At 45.3% G+C, this 22202-nt stretch overlaps 1 protein-coding gene across 1 annotated transcript; it reads right to left on the reverse strand.

Annotated features, from left to right (window-relative positions):
- Positions 1-723: 723 nt before the first annotated feature.
- On the reverse strand, positions 724-21502 carry LOC146189798 (lysosomal alpha-glucosidase-like). The gene is made up of 12 exons (XM_084605345.1): positions 21486-21502; positions 20648-20750; positions 19145-19316; positions 18308-18489; positions 16955-17103; positions 12223-12397; positions 11240-11348; positions 10258-10475; positions 9150-9260; positions 6564-6686; positions 4395-4567; positions 724-910 (listed from the first exon to the last, which is right to left on the reverse strand). The coding sequence occupies exons 1-12, from the start codon at positions 21500-21502 to the stop codon at positions 724-726; spliced, it is 1719 nt and encodes a 572-aa protein (XP_084461471.1).
- Between the last annotated feature and the right edge of the window lie 700 nt (positions 21503-22202).

A 22202-nucleotide genomic window follows, 5' to 3' on the forward strand; every position in this document is an offset into this window, starting at 1 on the left:
TGCATGTATGTATGTATGTATGTATGTATGTATGTATGTATGTATGTATGTATGTATGTATGTATGTATGTATGTATGTATGTATGTATGTATGTATGTATGTATGTATGTATGTATGATGCCGCCCTCTTTATGTCAGTCATGGCGGGTCATACTTGATCGTTTGAAAATGGTGAAAACAGGACCGACATGATTACGAGGCAAACAAATGCGAGAAATTTTGGTGGTGGGATGTTGCGGCAGGAACATGTTTATAATTTTGTTTTAAGTGGCGCCATTCTTTTTGTGTACACTGCAAACAACGAAAGAGTAGCCACATGTTCACCCAGGGCTCGTATTGAGACGAGTAGACAAAATTCCATACATTAGGCACTACCTACATCGATGAGCGACCCGGCTAGCACAGCATTGGGCTTTTTCTGTAATTTCGGTAAACGCCCCTGAATTTTCATGCGTGTATTGCGCTCGAATCATTGCCTTCGCCATTTCCCACAGCGTGATAATTTCTTGAATATCGCGAACTGCCGGGCTAGTTGGTTGTGATGCACTTGTATCAGCAGCAAGATAATTTCTTGTTCTCTTATTAATGACTTTTGATTTTCTACCCGAGATAAGCAAAAACTATACACGAAACGATTAGATGAGCGAAAGAGTTTTATCTCTGCCACGCTTTGTGGGCCTTTACAAAAAGTGGCTGTAGCTCTTGGCACGCGATAACCTGTGCTACGGGGCAACATCAAGAGCACTCTCTTCATCGCCTATGGAGCAATACTTGCCTGCGAGGGTGTCCTTGAGCTGGATCCAGTACGCCGGGGCCCTCGCCCGCCAGTATCCGCTCCACTTTCCTTGGCCGGCGAAGGTGGCATCCGACAGAAGTTTCTGCCGTAGGAACGTCTCTTTCGCTCGGTATCTGCAAGTGAAAAAGGCCTTCCATGGTCCACAGTTGTAAGACGAACCCGCCGAAGTTACCTGCCATCCGGGCTATATACGACGAAACAAAATAAAACATAGCACCGTGGTAAGAAGTTAAATGAGTGGCAGCGCTTGCTCTAAGTGTTTGTGCAGCGGAAACATTCAATTGGGTTGGGCCCATACGTGCATTTCACGAATGTGCAGTTGTAGTATTAGTAGTAGCCAGCGTAACCAGAGGGTGGTTGTCGCCGAAACCATCCGAATTTCCAAAGGTTTGGTACTGACAGAAGAGGAGGAGGATTACCGTGTAATGAGGCTGGTGTGGCGAAAACAGAGTAATGCGCAGTTACTTTTTAGTTAATTGTCCAGCCCTTCAACAACCTTTTCTCCTCTCATTATGCTCGTGGAACGTAATGTGAAAGGAGGCTGTTTGAAACAGCTACATATTTCTAGAAATATTCTGATACGAAAGCAGTAATGATCATACTGGGCGCCGCACATTTCACAGGTACAGCTTTCGATGTCAATTTGTGGGTTTCCATAGAACGTGTTCACAGCGATCGTGCTGTTCCAATATACAGAGTGCGGCTTCATTAACAGAACCTACTGTCAAAGGGATGCACGCTGGCTACAGAGAGGATGGCCACAGAACTTTATTCACATTATGCACAAAGAGAACATTGTTTTGTTTGGATGTGTGCTCTGGCTGCTTCACAGCCAAGCAGCAAACAACATTCGTCGGACGGAAAACTAGCTCTATACTTCAGCACCCTGCGCGAGCGATTGCTAGCCAGACGAGAGAAATTGGCACCAGATACCGCATAAACTCGAATGTGGGCCACGCTTGTGTACCAACCATTCGTATGAAGTAACGCAGTCAGGACGACTGTGCTTCTGTTTTCATATCTTATCATATCTGTATATCTTAAAAGATCACATCTTCAGCTTGCCTGTACGTTGATTCTTTCTGCAATGAGCATGGTGTGCGCTAGAACTGTTGCTAGAAGTTTTGAAATGTACGGGAATTTTGAATACAATGTATAGCGCCGTAGGCGACCTTAAATAAAGAGTGGTGAATAATAAGCCGGCTCGAGCAGCGAGGACGGTGATAATGATCGCTAATCTTGAAGCAATCTACAAAAGAAGTGCCAGATGGAGCATCGGAATGCATTGCCAGAAAAGTAATTTGCTCGCAATGTAGGCATAATCCGTAAAAAAAAAGGTTACTTCTATGTAATAGCCGCATGTCACCACAATCGGAAAGTAAAATCGTGAGGCATATAGTTGAGTGCAATCGACCTTCTTAGTCAGGATGGATTCAGACATAATTGTATAAGCTTTGCAAATTTATGGTGACTCGAGTGCAAGTCCTAATTCGGGAGCAAACGTCGTCCTAGCTGTGGGAAGCAAACATTGTGGTACTGCATAGAACAAATAGCTTTGTGCGTTACTATTTTTGAAATCGTGCTTGGTTATTTGCCGAGTAACTGTGATTCACTTGAACTCGCTGCCGCATTTGATTTACTGCCGCATTGTTAGCACGTCAAACGGAACACTGAGCAGAATACGACGCGTATATTTGCCTGTAAAACGTTTGATAACTAGTTATTACTAGTAATACCGATTAAGCATATTTTTGGTTATAAAGGCGAACGATGTCGCATAGCAAGGAAAAATACCACACAAAACTTCCCTCCTAGGAGCAGGCCAAGTAGAACCTGGATCTTTTGTTAGTCTTGTAAAGCAGGCATCACGGCATTATAAGACTTATGAAGGTGAAGCCACCTTCAACGAGATTTCACAAATTTAAAGCGTTAATTGCTTGTATCTTCTGCGGCAACTTACGAAGTGGATCTACATAGACAACCTTATTACTAGGGCAGCGAACGGTTTCCGCTGCAGGATAAGAAAGTAAAAATGCGGGACATACACTCTGGCAAGGGAAAATGTTTCGCGGCGGCGGAAAATATTGCAGATCCAAATTCTAAAAAATTCAAGGGGTGCACTTGTCTTTTTACGTGCTTTAATGCGAAAGCACGCAGGGACGTCTGACGTTGGTTTGGTTGGCTTGTTATGTGGAGTTTGAGTTGTGTTGTTGGATATGACTTAAATTACGGCTATAACTAATGTCGCAAGTCATTATACATTGTCATTAAGGAGTTATAGCCAATTAATCATGAATGGATTTGGTATTGACTTGTTATATAGGTTCCGATTTGGATTCTTGGCTTGACTAATGTGCCCAATCATTATGCAATGTCATTAAGGTATTCAGCCAATTATTCATAACTGGATTCGGGCTATGACTATAGCGGCAAGTACAATTGAGAAAAATGCCACGTGGAAAAAGCAATAAATGCATGGCGCATTGAGCAAGTGCCACGCGGAGCAAGCAGCAGATGGAGACGAGAGCGCAGGCAAAACGGGGAGTCGGGACGAGGACACGGAATAGAGCAGTCAGGGATAGAAGTCTCTGGGCTGCGCCGGTCTGCTGGCGCCCCGAGTGACCAGGCTTGGGCTTCGACCACAGACGTCCGGGATTGTAGACCCGGATATCACCCTCGACAGTTGAAGATTCTGCTGGTGACCCGAGTGACCAGGCGTGGGCTTCAGCTACAGACTTTCGGGGTTCCAGACTCGGATTGACCCGATCCTGACTCCAGAAGCATCTGCCTGAGCTACAGGACTCAGGCGCAGCTGGACTTAGACCTTCTCAGTAGCTGTGATGACGTGACCACCAGCCGGATGTCAGCTGCTGCGGCCATATGACGCGTAACAGGTGGATCCAGGCTACAGCGTAGAGGCCTGCTGTAGAGCGGCCGTTGACCCGACTCACCGATCTGGGACGCATCCAGAGCCACAGCCTCCACCACCGCCCAGCCGCATCACTTCGTCAGATGCACCCCCACCCCGGACACGAACACATGAGTGCGCCTTTCCTCTTATTCTGTAAATTATTCCCCTGTTCACTGCGCGTGCTTCTTTTCCTTTCCTTGCTTGTGTGTGTTGTTGTTGTTTCTTCATTGTTAAATTAGAGTTGATTTTTTCCCAAGTGCCGCCGCCTTGTGTGTTTTTATTTTTTATTTCTAATCCCAAGAGCCTCTCTTCACACCAAGCAATTATGATTGAATTCGATGTTTTTTGTTTGTTATGTGGATTGGCTTTGGATTTCTATTTTGGTCACACATTCGGCGGACAGTCACTTTCTGCGCACGCCACTGTCGGGCTAAGAAATACTTTCGCATTAATAATCTGCCCATGCATTCGAATGGTAAATAGTAGGTAAGCCTTTCAGCCGAGAGTACAATGAGGCCTGCCAGATGATCTAATATCCAGGCTTTTAACCTCACTGCGTGAGTCATACTCTCCATATCGAAATCGACAGATTGAGACAGAGCACACATGAATACCACAATACAATAGCAACACGGCGTGAAGAGGCTTGAAGCAAGCCGTACATCAGCAAGAGTTACTAATCCTACCTGTGCGTCATTTCGGCTAGCAGGTAAGGGTAAGCGTTGCTGAGGTTGGCGTATGTGGACAGGTGGAGCCGCGCTGCTCCACAGATGGCGCTGTAGGCAGCGCCATCTAGGCGCTCTTTCGGGCACTGAGACGTGACACTACCAACGTGAGAGCAACGGGGTTCCTCCAAAAGCTGCATGGAAAAACACGTCACAACCACACGGTACGTTGAAACAAAATAGCACAAAATTGACATAAGCGACAGTGATGATTGTGAACACGTAGAGAATTTATATTTTGCATCTACCACCGATATATCATACTCTGGCATCATACTCGCCTCAAAGCTCTAGTTAACAAATAAATTGGGTTCCTTTACTAAAAGTCAGTGATATAGAGTCGTTGACTGATAGGGGACACTTGACGGAGTTACATAATAGCAATCAGACCTTGGTAGGAGAATTATAAACGTGTCTTCACGCACGTAGGAGAACCAGGAAAACAATGACTGTTCTCTCACTCTCGGTACCTGTTGAATCAGACGTATGGCGCGTCATATTTCGTCTCTTGGGAAAGACTTTGCATATAATGGTGATAAACTAAACAGAAAATGGGACAGTTGTGACAACGTGCTTTATGCTTCATTGCAGTGGAGTTTTGAATATGAATGTTTTCTGCGTAGTATTGTACAATGTCTTAGGCTTTGAAGTTAAAGTGAATGAATAAAGAAATGCCTAAACCAATAAATATTTAGTTGAACAATACAATATCTGTGGAATGTAAGGAAACTGACTGCAGAAATAGGTTACTCACAGAAACAAGCAGACATGTCTGTGTCATACCTCTTTGTTGCGAACTGTTCGTTCAGAGAGGTCTCGTTAAAATAGCAATGCTGCCAGCAAAGTGCACTCGCGACTTCTCACACTGGAGGCGAAGCTACGAGAGCGAGAAAATGTCTTCTTCACCTCCGTTACCCGATTGTTAGCGTGTGACAATAGCAGCCGTATAGAAAGCAATGATTTATGCCCGTACTTTCCGCTATACCTTTAAACATGCTTCGAGATAACAGATTGACGTGGATTTGTCCAAATTAACGTGTTAACAAAGTATAATGGACATCGGTAACAAGACAATAAGATGAAGCCCAGCTTTCTGCCAGCTCTTTCTACGGGCGCTGTTTCTTGTTCTTAAAGTAGCAGTGAGGGCGAACTGAAGGTGAGAGAATTTCAGTAAAACCAGGCTACTTTCGGCGAAAACAGCTCATCCAAGGCAGGGAGGATGGAGAGGTCAGATTACGAGAATTTTCTATGCTAGCTGCGTTTGCAAGCACGGACACTGCAGTGATGAAAGATGAGCTTTTGTGCTGCATGAAGGGGAATTAAAACATTTAACTGCCTAGATGCGTTGGGAAACGTATGCGGCTATCATCACCGATTTTACTAAAGAAAGTGAATGACAATGGCGGCAATAAACTTATCAGTAAACAGTAAACAATCGGTGATAATAAACTTGAAATTGAAAAAAAAAAAAATGCACTGTGGCTTAACTCTTGTGTACCAAGCAAGACAGAGCGGAAGCTGCGTTATAGTTGGCTACGCTTGGTTAGGCTTCGCAATGTCTAGTTGAGTGTAACCGAGCTTTCGCTCTGTCTTAACTGGTTTAGAAGAGGTAATCAACAGTTTTCTCTTTTAGCGAAGCAGCTCGGCGAGTTACATCTGCCAGGTGATCTAACCAGCTGGCCGAGTAACGTGGTTGGTAAAATAGCCATAACTGGCTAGGCAGGGTTCGGCGCCCGGCAGCAGCTGTGCCGCGTTACTTGGTATGACATTACGACCCCTCCCTCCCTTCCCCCGGCGCTCCTTCGGCTGAAGGTCAAATTATCAAACCAGATAACCTTGGTGAAGCATGGCATGGTGGAGCTTTCCGCTCCAAAAATGAACGAAGGGAACCAATGAAACTCCAAGATGTGAGTCACCCGCCTCATAAGCCTTAGAGGATGTGTCAGGACCGAGTATTTCAGCTCTGATAACTTAGCAATTAGCAGCAAATCAAGTGCTTCTTGACATAATGATCATGAGATCACAAATGGCCAAACTTTCGCTTTTTTTCAATGAATGAAAAGCTAGCGCTGTTGTCAGCAGCGTCTCTTCAAACGTTCTCGAAGGCCAAGTGCATCATGCAGTACAAACCAGGTAGTCGTAGGTGTCGTTGGTGAACACGGAGACGTTAGAGACGAACAGCGTCTCTTCCCAGTGTTGTCTGGCGTGCGGATGGGTGAAGTCCACGAAGTATACCGCTTTATCCATTTTGTCCTGCATGTAGCATCAGTACAGCAAGGAGGGCGAGAGAGGGTCAAACATTTAGGAGGCGGAGAAAGAAGTTCACGACGTAAGGATCACGTATTTGATTCGAGAGAATTATACGCTTGTGCATTCATATATACTACCTACAGCTGTTGATTCTGTGCTATATAATTCCTTACAGTAACCTAGAGGGAGTGTTTTGCGTTGTTCGTTATTTGTAAAAATGGCTACATGGGGCGTGAAATTATTGCGCGTTGATGAGCTGCTGTACTGTTTTTGACTGCGTCGTATATATCTGAACGATATCAACGATTATTGACTTTCAATGGATATTTCAAGCTGCTCCGTACCACCGCGGTGTCCAAGTGGGTAGGGCTCTTGACTGCTGAGGCCATAGCCACTAGTTGAATTTCTCGCCACGGTGGTCTCTTTACGGCAAAGGCGAAACGTAAGGCGAACCCGTGTACTATGCAATTTCAGTGCATGTTAAAAACCTTAGTTGATCTAGTGGAGCCCTCGCATGAAGTGCACAGGCCTAGGTGCTGGTTGTCTCCACCATTATGGATGTCAGCACGGTGTGGAGGTTAGCATGGTTGTTATTGGTAATGACGTTAATGGCGGCGCTTTTTGTGTCCTTTTAGCGTTCCTATGTTGTAAAAAGACGGGGCGAGAATTCCTACAAAAATTTTAAAGTGTCTAAGCACAGAGAGAGAACAGCATGCTCTAACAGATTCGCATTCGTATGCTTACTTTTATTGACCTTGCGCGAGGTACGCATTCAAAAAAGGATGGCGTTCGACACGAGCGTCGCGCGTATCAGCGGAATAGCGCTGGCAAAAGTGCGAAGTATGTTCGACACAGCTAAGAAGCATGGGATCGCTTGCGCTAGGAAACTGGCGGCTTTCACCACCGCAGCTTCTGATTTTCAAACGTTCAACGCTTCGTCATCCGTCGACCTCCTGATCATGTACAGCCTTTATCAAAAGTTTACAGCCCAGGGGGTCTACTTCTGAGCGATACTATGTGGCTCATAATGCATTCCCAGGTTTCCATACTTGCTGAAGGCAAGAAGAATTTTCGTCCTAAACTCTCCAATGGCTAGGACTTCCACGATTATTACAGAAGTCATATTATACGACTTAAAAGCAAACCCTTTGGGCTGTAAACTTTTGATAAAGGCTGTACATCTATTGCTCATGAGCCCCAATCTTGATGAGTTGCCCATTACCCGAACAGTTCATCGCCGATCGCCGACAATTTCGCACCGATGCATGGAACACACTTCCTGTGTTAGACCTGGCTACCAACGCAACGCCCGTTGATAACGACTAATTGGCAGCTAGTGAACACGCTTTTTGTCTGTTTTGCGCATAGTGGTTTTGTATGCTGTGTGACTGAATTCTTCGGGATTTTAACGATAGCCGTTTACCTCGTCTGCAGAGAAATCGCGATACCTTAAAGGTATAAAATTTTGCCTATTCTCTGCGGCTGTGCCGAGTTCTTTACTTCCGGAAAATTTGTTCATGAGAAATATTTGTCTCCCGAGAACTATTTGCCTCCAATATCCGGAACACGGAATAGTGCCATTATATTTAATGGCTGTACTGCGAAAAGATGTGACCTCCTTTATAAGACTAGTAATTTCGGCCTTCGTTCAATCTGAAGCCGATATTTTCACTTTATATGCTTCAAAACTGCTGATAGTTTTTACTTGCGTGTCTTTACGTTACAAAAAATCGATCGAGTGTCTCCCAGCCACACTGCTGTAGTAACAGATCCGTAAGGCGTAGACGTACTAGCGGTTACTGAATTGCGAACGCCCCAAACAACACGCAGGCTTCCTTATTTTGCCATTGAAATTCACGCATCGCGATCCTGAGAGTGCTACCGACCGTCTATTTCCGCTTTTAGATTTAACATTTCACTGAATGTATTCCATCGTGCTAAGGTCTCAAGTCTGGTCTGAGATTTAGCGCTTTCTGATATGAAACAAGCAAATAATAAAAAAACCCCTTTGCATTTCATTTCGGCAATAAACTGAAGTGCGTGTTCCCACTAAGCGGAAGGTGTGCTGTACAGGATCATTTGTTGAAAGTGGCAGTAATTAGTAAAACTGCATTTCCAACTTATTAGTAGCAATCGCTCATCACCCTAACTTAATGCTTGCAAAGATAATTATCAACAATGCACTCGATCGCACTCTGAAATACCATAATTACTTTTATCAATCATATTCAATAATGATAATTCTTAAGCGTAATCAGAATTACATATTATTGGGGAGTGTCGAAATAAGGATCCGTCTCATACCGATATGCCATGGCCAATGAGGGAGTAGCCAGATTGTAAAATATATCTATGCAAAATAGGCCTAATACTGGAAGTAAACGATTAATCTAAACGTCAACAGCAGCAATGGCTAATTTGTATTCACAAGAATGCAGTTATTGATTAGAATAACATTAATCTCACGTAGCACGTATACGGTTGCTCTCCCGTGCTGTCCTGAATGACGACCTTGGAGGTGATGACGATGCTCTTGTTCCACACATGCTTGAACATCGCCAGACGGTTCACGGCTCGCTGCAAAAGACAGTCTTTTTATCGACCCGCACATTCTTTCACGTGATTCCAAGTTTGTGTCATGGGCAAAGTGACAGCTGACGCTATAAAGTATGAAGCCTTATAAAACCCCGCAGAGGAACAATCGCTTAATGAGGAGTTTTTTATTATTGTTTATTTAGAGTGCACATTATTCGGTTCGACGACATGATCGGCATGGGATGAAGAAGAGTCAGAAGAATGGCGGAGGCCAAAGAGACAAACATCAAACGGCAGAACAGCACAACTCTGAGAGCAGTCACCACTCAGTAACGCAATATTCAGCGACAAATTTTTGGGGTCATGAATATAATGCTTTCCATTCTTAATATTTCTCTGCTTATTTGCTGGAGCTCTTGTGAAGTCTGTAATGTCAGAACGTCCCGTCACTCCATCTCGATTACTCAGCGTGACGAATTCAATAAAGTTACAATAGTCCCTGCATGCTTGCCAGTAAACGCGGTATGATGCCCTAACTCCAGACACGAAGAAAACAGGCTTCTAGAAGCTCAATTTAACCGCCTTAAGCAATATGCGCAAAGAAATAATCCTAAACGAGTATGAAACAAGAGAGCCAACAGTATGTGTCTAATAGCGAACCCCCCTTTTCCCTATAAATGTTTGCTGAGCCGCCATATAAGAAAACCTTGAGAGAAGATATGTAATGAAAGCAGCCATTGAAGCAGTCAGTGTTGCTCAGTTCTTAATACGATAGCATTAAGGATTCTTTACCCAGAAAATCCGCGCTATGAGCGAAACATCCCAATAATCGCTCCAGCAGGCGGTAGTCGGCAGGAGATATGACAGAGCACTGATTGCTCAACACGTTGTAGGAAGTTAGGAAGCCACATAACATGGCAGAAGCTGCCAACTTCGGTTGCTGCTTTGACATGGAAATTAAACGTTTATCATTATGACGTAATGATATGACCACCAATGTTCCACTGCGTCAGTGAAGGATTGCACCCCGAAGGCCTACCGCGAACTTGGTGTTGGTGGCTAGCTTGGCGAGCGGCACGGGTCCGCTCGTGCGCATCGGGTGCAGCAGGGTGTTGACAGAGGGCAGGCTGGGTCTTCCGACCAGCTTGTGGTACTGCTCTACGACCGCCTTTGGCGTCGGACCGGTGAACACGTAGAAGTCCAGCTGGCCGCCATTGGTGCGGAACGTCGCAGCGCCCGAAACTGACGTCATCAATTCTGCGAAGTACAGGCGAAATGCACCTTACCTTCACTTTTTTCTCGCGGCTAATGACTATTCTTGTTATCCCCTGTATTTTCAGCGCAGCAGATCGGAAAATTTATATGAACCTTGTATTTCTCAGTTGCGAAGCAGAACATAGGGAATCTGTGGAAGTAATATGCGGAAGACAGCTAAAAAGCTTGGAATATACATTTACAACAAACTACGTCATGTAGATTGCAGAACATAGGGATGCGGAAGACAGCGTCATATAGATTATACTGAATTCACGCATAAAATACATAGCAGAATCAAAGTATAAACAAATGAACAAAGCATACAGTGTTTGTCCGTTTACTACATCACGCCTACTCAGCGACATCATAAATTCGTATCCGCTACTAAAGTGTGCTAAAATATGTGTTGAATGAGTATGCGATATAAAATACATACTTAGGGGCGACTATTATCAGTTTGTGCTCGGCCCTTGCTAATAACCTTCTTCTTCTTTGGCACGCGGTGCCACGGTGCCACGCCGACGGCTTGAAAACCTAGCGCAGTGTAGCTATTGCTACAAAACAAAACGGCAGGAATATGGAATGAGAGGAGCAAAAATGGGCAAACAGTGCGGAAAATTCTAAATTTTGAAACAAGTATACTATTAATATGAAGAGCCAAAACAATAAAAAAAAAGCTATAATAACGCCAAATGTACAATTCTACGTCTTGCCAATTTTATTCAGTACGGCGGAAGCGCTAGAACAAACTGAATACCTCGTACCTATCTGATTTCCGTTGTGCAGGTAGACACCACATGCCGAACCATTTTCGGGCGAAACCAGGATGAGGAAAGGGTGATCAGCGGGATATGTTCCGGAGGTGCGTGAACCCTGGTTGAGAAAAAAGAACCACGAGATTTCATTCGATTCAAATGCCAGCTCGAAGCCTTTTCACCAGCCTCGCTAATAGCTAATTAACCAACGTGTGCAAATATTTTTTCTATTATATATAAAGTTAGGGCACATTTGCATCGCTGCATTTGATTGACTGACTCGAAACAGCTCGCGAATTGAATCGAACTTAAACTCAGAAACTGAATTTCAAATCAGTGCACCACCGAAGCTTTTTTTTTTTTTTTCTGCATTCCGCGTAGGTAATAGCAATCCTACACCGCAACAGGACTACGATAGACTGTTAAAAAATCTTAAACATCTGGTATGTGACGTGTCGAGTTAGGAAGGGTTCACAGAAGCAAACACGTTCAACAAAGCGAATGAATCAGATCGGCCGTCTTGAAGTTTACCCACAAGACATGCATAAACCATGGTGTCTACGAAACCATTCTTCAGCTTGCCATGCACCAATGTCGGCACGTCAAAGAGGCAGACTAGTTTTCCAGGTGCCATCCATGTGTGGCATCATTAGCGTGTCTTCTAGCGTGCTTTGTTTCTTCTTTGGCAAAACCCGCACAGCCCACAGAGTTATATGGAGTTTTAAGGAAGAACCACACCGGAGAACAATATAGCAGAGTAAAGTAAGTGGATCTTGAGAGCCATAACTGAGGCAGTTGTCCATGTTACCGGCGATACAGCCATCCCTGGTTGCGCTCGGAATGGTTGTTAATTACGCGCACCTACCAAGTGCATGAGCAACTTTGAACAGGGTTCTTATGGGAACCACCATCAAACGATTATACGGAGCAAAATGTGTTGTGGGGCCTTTGACTGGATGTCAAAGCCACTTGCCACAGAGGTGACCACACACCTTGGGGAAGCCGGCGCCCCGGTAAAACAGGTGCCTGGTCGGTTGCACACGCATGTCCAGAAAGGTCTGCGTCTCCGGAGCGCGCCTGACTCCGTACGCAAAGCTGGCTCTGTGCAGCAACGTCACCTGTTTCTCCTGCTGGGCGTAGTACAGGCGGGCCAGGTCGAAGCTCACCCTGCAAGACGCCACAAAAAAAAACACAATACAGTTGCGTCAAAAGACACACTGTAGGTCTAAAAAAAAAGTGTGTACAATTATTTCCCACTCTGATGGTGCCATATGTGACCATGTTGTCCTGCGGCTCTTTTTGCATCCGATAAATGCACTTCGTTACTCGCGTAAATTCTAATCTCCTGATGTTTGTCTATATTATCTAATGCATACTAATGAGCATAATACGTTAGCTAAACTATTATCTTGAGGAACACACGACATAGATATAGAGCAGCGTCTTTATCAAGCCGTCTGCTTGCGTGGCACACGGGTGTCTGGCTCGGGATAATGAGTGTTACGGGGTTTGATTTCATTTCAGCATCTCATTTTACAAGAACTAGCAGAGTTAGTAGCATCAATGGGGCCTTGTCACGTGGTCTCGCTACGTCACATCAGTCGAAGACCAATAAGTGCCCGGCTATGGCACCTGCCAGCTATCGCCTGCCAGATGCGTTCCCGTGATATCTCGTTTACAAGCCAGCGCAGAAAAAGGTCGATGATGAATTTTCAAAAAAAAAAAAAATGGCTTTTAGCGCTGTGCTGCAAAAACGATCCCGTTACTGCGGAATCTGCTGAGTGTTAAAACGTAAGATCTATTTTGAGGCCAGTCGGGAAGGAGGCAGGCGGATTCCTTTTAAAGAGGCGTTATTTGCTGTGTTATATTACAAGTGCATCCGTAGTTCCTCTCCGGAAGGAGGCAGGCGGATTTCTTTTAAAGAGGAGTTATTGCTGTGTTACATCACAAGTGCATTCTTAGTTCTTCTCCGGAAGTCAGCAGAGCTACATAAGTGCGGATAGAAAGGCAGAAGGCAATCGGATGGAGCTCTGCATAATTGCCTGCTACCAAGAGTATTCCACCCAGGTCCTTTGTTTATTTGCATTCCCATCCGCGTAGCGCTGTTCGCACCTGAATATATACCAACGTGTTCAAGTTTCAGCTAGCTTGTTCATGGCTCTGTTTGCTCACTGAAATTCCTTGTAGAGATAACGGGCCTAAACTGTGAAAGGCTACCAAACGCGCTGCTAGGAAGCTGTGGCAGAAATGTGGGTAATCTATACTGTTAGGTACTCAGTACGTAACGGGGGTGTCATTATTAGTGCAGGGACTGCGAGTTCCTAAGGCACGCCAGCTTCTGCGACGTCGCTCACTCTTAAACGTCTCCTTCCGCCCCAAAGAACGTGGCCACACTGGACAACATAACACTTTCGGTATCAATGGCGCTGTGTTTCAAAAGGCGCCGGTAACGCAGGTTTAGATGACTGGTGTCTCGCAGAGGTTACAAAATCATGTAACCAACGCGTATTTCTTAAAAGGGTAGAGCACTGGCCAAAATGTGTAATGCGATTATGGTGGAAATGAAAAGGTCTTGCCTCGTATGGTATAGACTGGGATCCACAACAGCAAAGAAACGAAGGTTTATAATTTTAATTTTGCACTGAAAGTCGCACGAAAATGACTGATGTCATCTATTGCGGCGAAACGCTGTAATTGGCACTGCAGTAACACACGCGACCACATCTTGAGAAAATGTCACTGGCTTTCTTAAGTACGCATTGTTTTCTGTTTTTGAATAGTGCTCGAATTGGCCTATTATTTTCTGCAGTCTCTCCACTGAGCCCGTCAGCAAAAACCAGCCTCCTTTCGCATCGGCTTTGATGTGCTTTTAGCGTTTGACACTAGATGGTGCCGCAGTGTTTTGCATTTTTTGGATGAAGTGGTGGCCATATGGTCCAATAATACCTCTGTCGATGATACGTATGCTCCAGTGCTCTGACACCCTTGAGTGTAGAAACTGAACTTGAGGCTTCGTGTACCAAAAAGGTCTAGTGACTTTCTGGCGGTTGAAGTTATATTAGTTTTCCCTAGATCACTTTTGCCGACGCGCAGTCGTCATCGCGGTCGCTACGTATGGTTTCCAGCATCGGTCTACATAAATATTAGTTGTGGTTTAGCTCTGGTTAACCCTAGTTCAATTGCGAAAGCAACGGCGGAAGCTTCGTTTGCAAGCTACGTACATTATTACCCAATCACGCCCTATCAGTGTAAGGTGCTACATTATTGGGGGGCTCATCCTTTAAGGGTGTGACGCGAGAGCGTAAGCTACCAGCCTGAATATGAAGTCCCGCTTCAGCCACACCGTATGGACATACATGAGTGTCGTAGGGATAGCGAGAATGCAAACAGTTCTGGCAGGCTGATTCTGATATCACCCTACCATATGTAAGGAGCGACCCATGTTGGCAGCTCTTGCCCGTGGCATAGGGGTAACGCGAATTCAAATGTCGTGGCAGGCATGTTTTTTATTGCGAAAGCAATGCTACGACAGCCAAAGCGAGACCTCGGGTGGCCGCAGCTACGCCGTGAGGAGAAGTAGCTACGGTCTCCTCATTAAAAAAATCTGCCTGCCTAAAGAGCATAAAGAGCACCGCTAACACTACAGGGACTTCAATTCAGATATAAAGGCAGACAATAATTTCATACCAATCTAGCAGGACATAGCATGCGACTTGGAATAGTACTGATTGGTTGACGGGCGGGGCGTGTGACGTCAAGAGACCGCTGGTATGACAGGAGTTGCAAAATCGGACTTCTACTTTCGAATAAGAGGGCGAGATGTGAATTGAACAGTTAAGGATGCGTGGGCGATTAGTAAGACGCGTCATTGCTAGGCCATAGGCCATTCTGGTGTGTCGTTAAGGCTTTATTGAAACTGGACATTAGAGACATGTACGTCGTATAGTCTTTCACTTCACAGGGCAGCTTACGACTGCACACTAATGAATCTGAGCGAGATACGAAAATAGGAAAGGCTTAGCCCTGTTATGCCGATGACAGTGTGCTGATTATCACTAGTTTGGCTCATGGTTTAGGTCAAAGTTAGAAAAAAGGTCAAATCGAAGTGAAAGGTCAGCTCGTGGTCACATGCTAAGCTATACCGGCTTTAGACTGAGTTCCTCGCGCGAAGCCACGTGGTCGTGATGTCACGAAACAACTTAGCCAGTGAGATAGAAGGTACACGACGACCTAGCTATTCGATTCTCATCTCACCTTTCCACATGGAATGAGCTACCCTAGCTGGTAGCCCATTCCAGCTCGATCATGCGATCTAGTCCTGTGACGTGAGAGAACCCGCGGACCAATCACAGTCCGTCCTTATCACCTCCAAAACTACCTTATGACCATGTTCGTCATTTCTTAAGGCTGGGAGATTCATCGCGACGTTCTAGGACTCCGGCAGTCGCTATGACAACCACCGGTCGTCTATATGGCAACAGCTAACGACGACATTTAAACTGTACCATCATGGAACTGCTTGGCCAGTCAGACCTACGGCACACCAAATTTCGATGTTCGGCTACTGTGGTTTTATAAAGTACATTGTTCAGTACACTAAAATTGACAGCAAGAATCATCACGCCCCGTGAAAATACAGATCTCTGTAAACAGTTCACAGGCTGGTAAAGGGAAGAGATTTATTGGGAAGCACTCAAAATTTCTAAGTACATCTGCGTCGTTCAGAGCCCAAATATCCTGGTGCACTAATTCTAAGTGCACCGGTGTAAAGCAGTACAAAATTTTATTACTCATCATTCGATGCATAAAGCGGAAGTGTTTTGCTCGTGTAGTCATTTTTAGGACTTTTCGTCTGATAGCTCACATATCGTGACTACTCTCTAAACTGTGGTAACCAGTTTATCTCTATGAAGCCGGCACATCTCGTTGGTGAGCCTTTTCACTTGGCTTAATCAGCAGAGATCTCGCGCATCATTATTAGCGATATGCACCGTTGGTGCAAAGATGCATGGTTAGAAAAGGGTTAAGTGTCGTGTTAATTACTTTAGTGACAAGCTTAGTTATATCCTGAACTCCTAACCCTAGCGAAAAAACCGTATGAGTCACAATAAACTCATACAGATTTCTCATACTAAACTCATACAAGTCTCAACAATCACATATATTTCTCATACATTGAATGATATTTGTATGCGATATGAGATTTGTACGACATTAGTATGAGTTTAGTATGAGAAATCTGTATGAGGTTATTGTGACTCACACGGTTTTTCGCTAGGGAAATACCTCACCAGGTAGAGGCAACCTGTGTTATCTCCTATTATTGGGCCTTGAAGTTGGGGTAAGATATTCATTACATGGCTAAAAAGCGTAACCACGTTGAACCGATGCTGCACATATGCATGCACAACAGCAAGAGATGAGGATGGACGAATGTCACATCGCGGTTGTTCACATTCGTTCACGCGAAGGATGAGTGTTTCCGACACTGCACTTCAAAAATGAGATCTGGCTCTGTTTCATGCAAGAAAAGTGATTTCTTGTCCCATCTCATTTCATCTGACTGTACATAGATAGTGGGGACATCGATGTACGTCACAGAGAATGGAGACTATGGGAACCAACCGGAGAGTGGCCAAGCAAAGGAGTTCCAGTGTCTCCTGTCAGTCAGCCAGACCCGAGAAAAATATGAGGAATTTGGAAACAACAAAGGGGACGGCTTACAGTAGTCCGCCGGAGGGCTTAGTCATAATGTTAAGGACGTCCTTGTCGCTGATCTTGGCCGTGTAGGCGGAAGCTTCGAAAGCGTCCTTCTCTGCTTCAGCCAGCACAGGTACGGGGGGCACGAACTCTTGCCGGCTTGTGTCCCATATCTGCAGCGCACAAAAAAAAAAATGCATATCAGATTTTGTTACAATTGGGACGATTACAGAAGAGGAGCAGGAACCACCTGTCAAGTGAAAATTTCGTGTTGTTAAATGATGTGATCAGTGGCAGCTAAGCCAACCCTGTGTTATTGCTTAGAAGAATAATTGAATTATGCCTTCTGTATATGTAGCGTATACTAGCGGACCAACAGCCTTCTAGACAACAGAGAAGTTGCGAGCAACACAGAAGTCACTAAGGCTTTTCGGAATTTCATGCGATAAGATAACATCGATAGCACTTGACATTCGGGGAAAAAATCTGCAGTTAAGATCGACGTCTATTCTATGGTAAATAAACAATGAATTGTGAAATAGTTCTACGCAGCTTAAGTTCCCAAATCCACTCAAGAGATGAGAGACGCCGTAGTGGAGGGCTCCAGAAATTTTGACTATCTGGGGTTCTTTAATGTGCACTGACATCGCACAGCACACTCCCGCCTTGCTTTTCTCCTCCATCAAAAAGCTGCATCAGAGGCCAGGATTGAACCTGCGTCCTTGCGTTAAGCAGTAGAGCGCACTAACCACTGAGCCGCCGCGGTGGACATTTGTTAGGTTTGTTTTTCTATATTATTTGTTAAGCTTAGAAGTCTCCATCAGAGATATTCGCATCCGTGTAAAGCCGCTATCAGGTTTCTTTGGAATAATTTGGACTTGCATAATAAGTGCGATGTTCCCAATTCTTTGCACCGGTTTCGGTGTCTTGTATGAAAAATTTAACGTTTTTCTTTGAATGGGTGATGAGATAGCGATGATCTATCTCGCCCTGGAGAGAACCGCATATACGTTTAACCATCACGACTGCCAAGCTCAGTTGATAATCAAGGAAATTTTGTCCGAACAAAAGGTTAATTCTCTCACATACCTCCTTGTCTAAGTGACATTACTGCTGTGTAGCAGAGTAATCCCCGCCCTAATATCGCGTGATCCAGAGTGAATGCAACACACATGCGTGAAGACAAAACTGACCTCTCTTAAGATGCCGCACAATACCTCGATCGGGATTTGGGGTCAGAGTGAAAAGCCACTATGCTTCATATTGCAGGCAGTTTCGACGCATCAATCTAGTTTAAAGACCATTTGGATACTCTTAGTTTGCGCAAATTTGCATTAACAAAATAGCTTTGACGGACTGAAGCCCAAAACAACTCACGCGTATCCGAATGGTGTCGTACGTGACCCGGGTGATGTCGACGGTGACGAATGTCGACTCGCCAGGTGTCAGCTTCGCTGTAGCCGTGCGGACAAGCGTCAGCCGTGAAGCGGTTTTCGTCACCTCACGGCCTTCGACGTGGTACCGTCGGTACGACGGTGGCATCACGCATGAAGGACGCGCTGCGTAGTAGCAATGATTGTGATTGGGGCTTGTTAGAACGAAGCGCTCTTCCTGTTTTATGGTACCTTTTTACTATTAAAACGCGAGAAACGGCCTTTTTATAGTTTTATTGCGAAAGCAATACTGCTAGCACTTCGAGCCTTTGGCGTGTCGTGGCGCCTCCACACATGACCTTTCACGTGACCGTGTGACGTCACGCCAGACCGAGAGACGGGGCCCCAGCTCGCGCCATCGGATGGTGGCGGCGAGTCCATGCACGGCGCTGTGTCGCAGCCGAGAGAGCGCGGTCGCTGTTTGTGACGTCACGCTAGGAGGATAAATGGGGCTGTGGCTCGGCTGTTCGCAGTAGTCGGGGCGCAGCCGCCGAACAAGGCGCAGCCAAGGGTATTGCTTTCGTAATCGTCCAGGCTTAACCAAGCTAAGCCTTCAGCCGTTTTTTTTAAAGTTACTTTGGTATTTAACGGTACCGTGAGCCCTTCTCAAGCGGCTGGAAGCAGACCATAAGGCCTGAAACCTTTTGATCACGACAGCGTCGATTGTTCATATGTGATCATCTCATTCTAGTCGCTTTTGAAAGAAAATGGCTGATTAAAACTTAACCTTATCAGCTCGGACCATCTCGCGAATAACTGAAGATTCTCTGCGATGACCTGCCTGCAGACTTGTTCTGGACGGGCACCCAGCAGCATCCTCGGCGCCAGCAGTCATAGGGGTAGACGCCGACGCGAGGCGGACACTCCGCCATCACTTGCTGCACGTGGAGCGTAGCGCAGGATTTGGCTGCGAAGGCCGACACGGCTGCCGTCGCGTTCCCTTCGGCTTCCACCTGTGAAGAGGCGAGGAAAATAAGTACCATGGAATGACATTAGGAGGCGAAGTTCCGTACAGCGCTAAAATAAGCGGGCGTTGTTCTGTTAGTGTGGCGTGTACGCCATCTCCGCTTGGATCAAGGGGCTAATGTAAACTCTTGAGTGGAAGTGGCGCCGGAAACATGGAGTCGGCATTCGAAATCTACCAAAGGGCAGAAAGGACGCATCGCTGAACGGTCTTGCCACACAGTCCATCCTTTGAAAACATTAACTGATAAATAATACACATTTTATATTAATAATGATTATTTTAAATGCTGTCAGAATATTTTGCGACAAGTATTTCGGAAATGTGTTATTCTGCGCGCGCTGAACATCCCCATCTGTTGATCAATCAAAGGCGAGAGTGTTGATCAATTGGCATTAAGGCTTTCAAAGGAATAATTTCAAACTGAATCAGTTTCATCCTGGAATATGTATATATATATATATATATAACATAAAAGAGCCCAGAAGGCCAAAAACTCATTGTCCAGCTGAAAAACCTAACGAAATATATCCCTAATTCCGCCAAAATCATATAATTAATTTCCGCACAACCTGTATATTCATAAACGAACTGAAATAATTGCGCAATTAGCTACGCGTAATTACACAAGATAATACTCAACCATGTTGAATTGTAATGCAGAGTATGTTAAACAGTTCGACTTCACAAGTGTGCGAAAAGGACGGGTACACTAAGGACATAGCATTTGTGCAGGTAATTTTTGCTATGTTTGTTCGTTTCTTTACCCCTTGTTTTACCCCACGCGCGGTAGAGGGCTACGATAGAGGATAGAACACAGGGTATTCACTACGTCACTATAAATGGCCGGCAGTGGTACAGTGTGCCGTCTCTGTCACTGTGATATCTCTGCTGTGATATTCACACCTTTTCTCAGACTGCGCGCATGCAGTCCGTGTTCGCGTTTCTTCTAGGGTGTTCGTGTTCGCGCATTATGGAAGTAAACGTGGGAGCAAGCGCGGCTTGCTTAGAAAGTACGACAGGTGACGCCACAAGTAAAGTGGAGGAAAATGCATGACATAGGTGACAGCTTCGAGTCCCTATAAATGCGGTATAGTGGAGCTGTCGCGTGCCATTATATTGTCGCACTGAGCGTCGCTAAAGGCGAAAATTCTACAGGTTTTGCTGAGATCGTCCTTGCAAGAACCTGGCGCAAATGCTCAGCCTACACAATACTCTCACGCGACTGAACATGAACATGAAGGAGCTCTCATATTTTTAGTTCGCCTGGATCTTTTGTGTTATTGAGGAATGCCTGAAATGGGCACGCTTTCCTCTCACCTCAGAGATGTTCCGCATCGCTTGATGCTGCTCAGTGAACGACTTCATATCCTCCAACAGTTGCGGTTCCAAACCTTCTCGCGACAAATGTTTGGTTGGACCCCTGAAAAACAAAAACAAAAAAACTAAACAGGCGTGACAAGAAAACTTTCTGAACAACGCTTGGGCAACCACCTTGAACATCTGCGAGACTTAAGTTTCCGAAGCTGCCAATGTGCACCTGGTGAAACACCATGGTTTGATAATGATCTTATTAGTAACGCCTATGACCTCGTGTTTTGTTCCAGTGCCGAGATTGTGCATATACGTAGTCAGAAACATTACGCCGTACATTGCTGTTCAGTGAGAACATGTCCTAAACCGACCTATGCAAACTCTTATGAGCTTAAAGAGAGAAGGGAATATTTATATTACCACTTATTCTTGTTCAGTGGTCCGTGTTTGTCTATATACTTCTCTTGTGCGTTTCTGTCATCTAGGACACGTTTATTTCCCCATACACAATGCTGCTCACGGTTAGTAACATTCGAGGTCTCCTGCACGTTGTGGAATCTTGTGCTACACACCTAGACTCATTTAAAATTACAAAACACTTTATTGCGAAAGCGCTCATGAGGCCACCTAGACTGACGACCTCGCTAAATGCCTTACGAAGATGCCAGTGGCAGGCGGAGCCCAACGGAGCCCAATCTAGGCATTCGTCTGTGAATAAGCATTTCTATCTAGTCACAAAGGTGTACAGTAACGTACCTGGAGAAGATTCGCAACGGAGCCCAATCTAGGCATTGGTCTGTGAATAAGCATTTCTATCTAGTCACAAAGGTGTACAGTAACGTACCTGGAGAAGATTCGCATCGTGAGCACGGCCAGCGGAACGAAGCACAGCAGTGGCAAAAGGCGCCGCAAACAATGACGACGCCGCGACCGCGACGCCACCGACCTCAGTAAAAGTGCCATTGGTCTGCAAGCGAAGGTCGGCACACATAGTTAAACAATCATCTCTGACCAAAAAGAATGACTGCGAATATACCGAACATAGCATGTGCCTTAGTACACATTGGTCATCATCATCATCATCATCATCATCATCATCATCATCAACCCGACTATACCCCACTGCAAGGCGAAGGCCTCTCCCATATTTCTCCAGTTAACCTGGTTCTGTGCTAGCTGCATCCACTTGACCCCTGCGAACTTCTTAACCTCATCCGCCCACCTAACTTTCTGCCACCCCCTGCTACACTTTCCTTCTCTTGGAATCCAGTTTGTTACCCTAAGCGACCATCGGTTATCCTCTCTTCGCACTACATGTCCTGCCCATGCCCATTTCTTCTTCTTAATTTCCACTAGAATGTCGGTAACTTGAGTCATTTCTCTGACCCACTCTGCACGCTTCCTATCTCTTCATGTTACCCCTACCATTTTTCGTTCCATAGCCCTCTGAGTTGTCCTCAACTTAAGTGGAACCCTCTTGGTTAGCCTCCACGTTTCAGCCCCATAGGTGAGTACAGATTGGTGGATCAGGCTAAAAGCATGCAGTTTTACACTGAAGCAT

This window comes from Amblyomma maculatum, chromosome 5 (assembly GCF_055883805.1).
Source record: "Amblyomma maculatum isolate TAMU_Amacu chromosome 5, ASM5588380v1, whole genome shotgun sequence".
NCBI lineage: Eukaryota > Metazoa > Arthropoda > Arachnida > Ixodida > Ixodidae > Amblyomma > Amblyomma maculatum.

What these genes read in the sequence shown, in the direction of transcription:
- LOC146189798 (XM_084605345.1), bottom strand. An exon ending in ACGACACCATTCGGATACGC is followed by an intron (nt 17,104 to 18,307) that starts GTGAGTTGTTTT and finishes TGTGCGCTGCAG; the next exon opens with ATATGGGACACAAGCCGGCA. An exon ending in CCACCAACACCAAGTTCGCG is followed by an intron (nt 9,261 to 10,257) that starts GTAGGCCTTCGG and finishes TGTCTTTTGCAG; the next exon opens with CGAGCCGTGAACCGTCTGGC.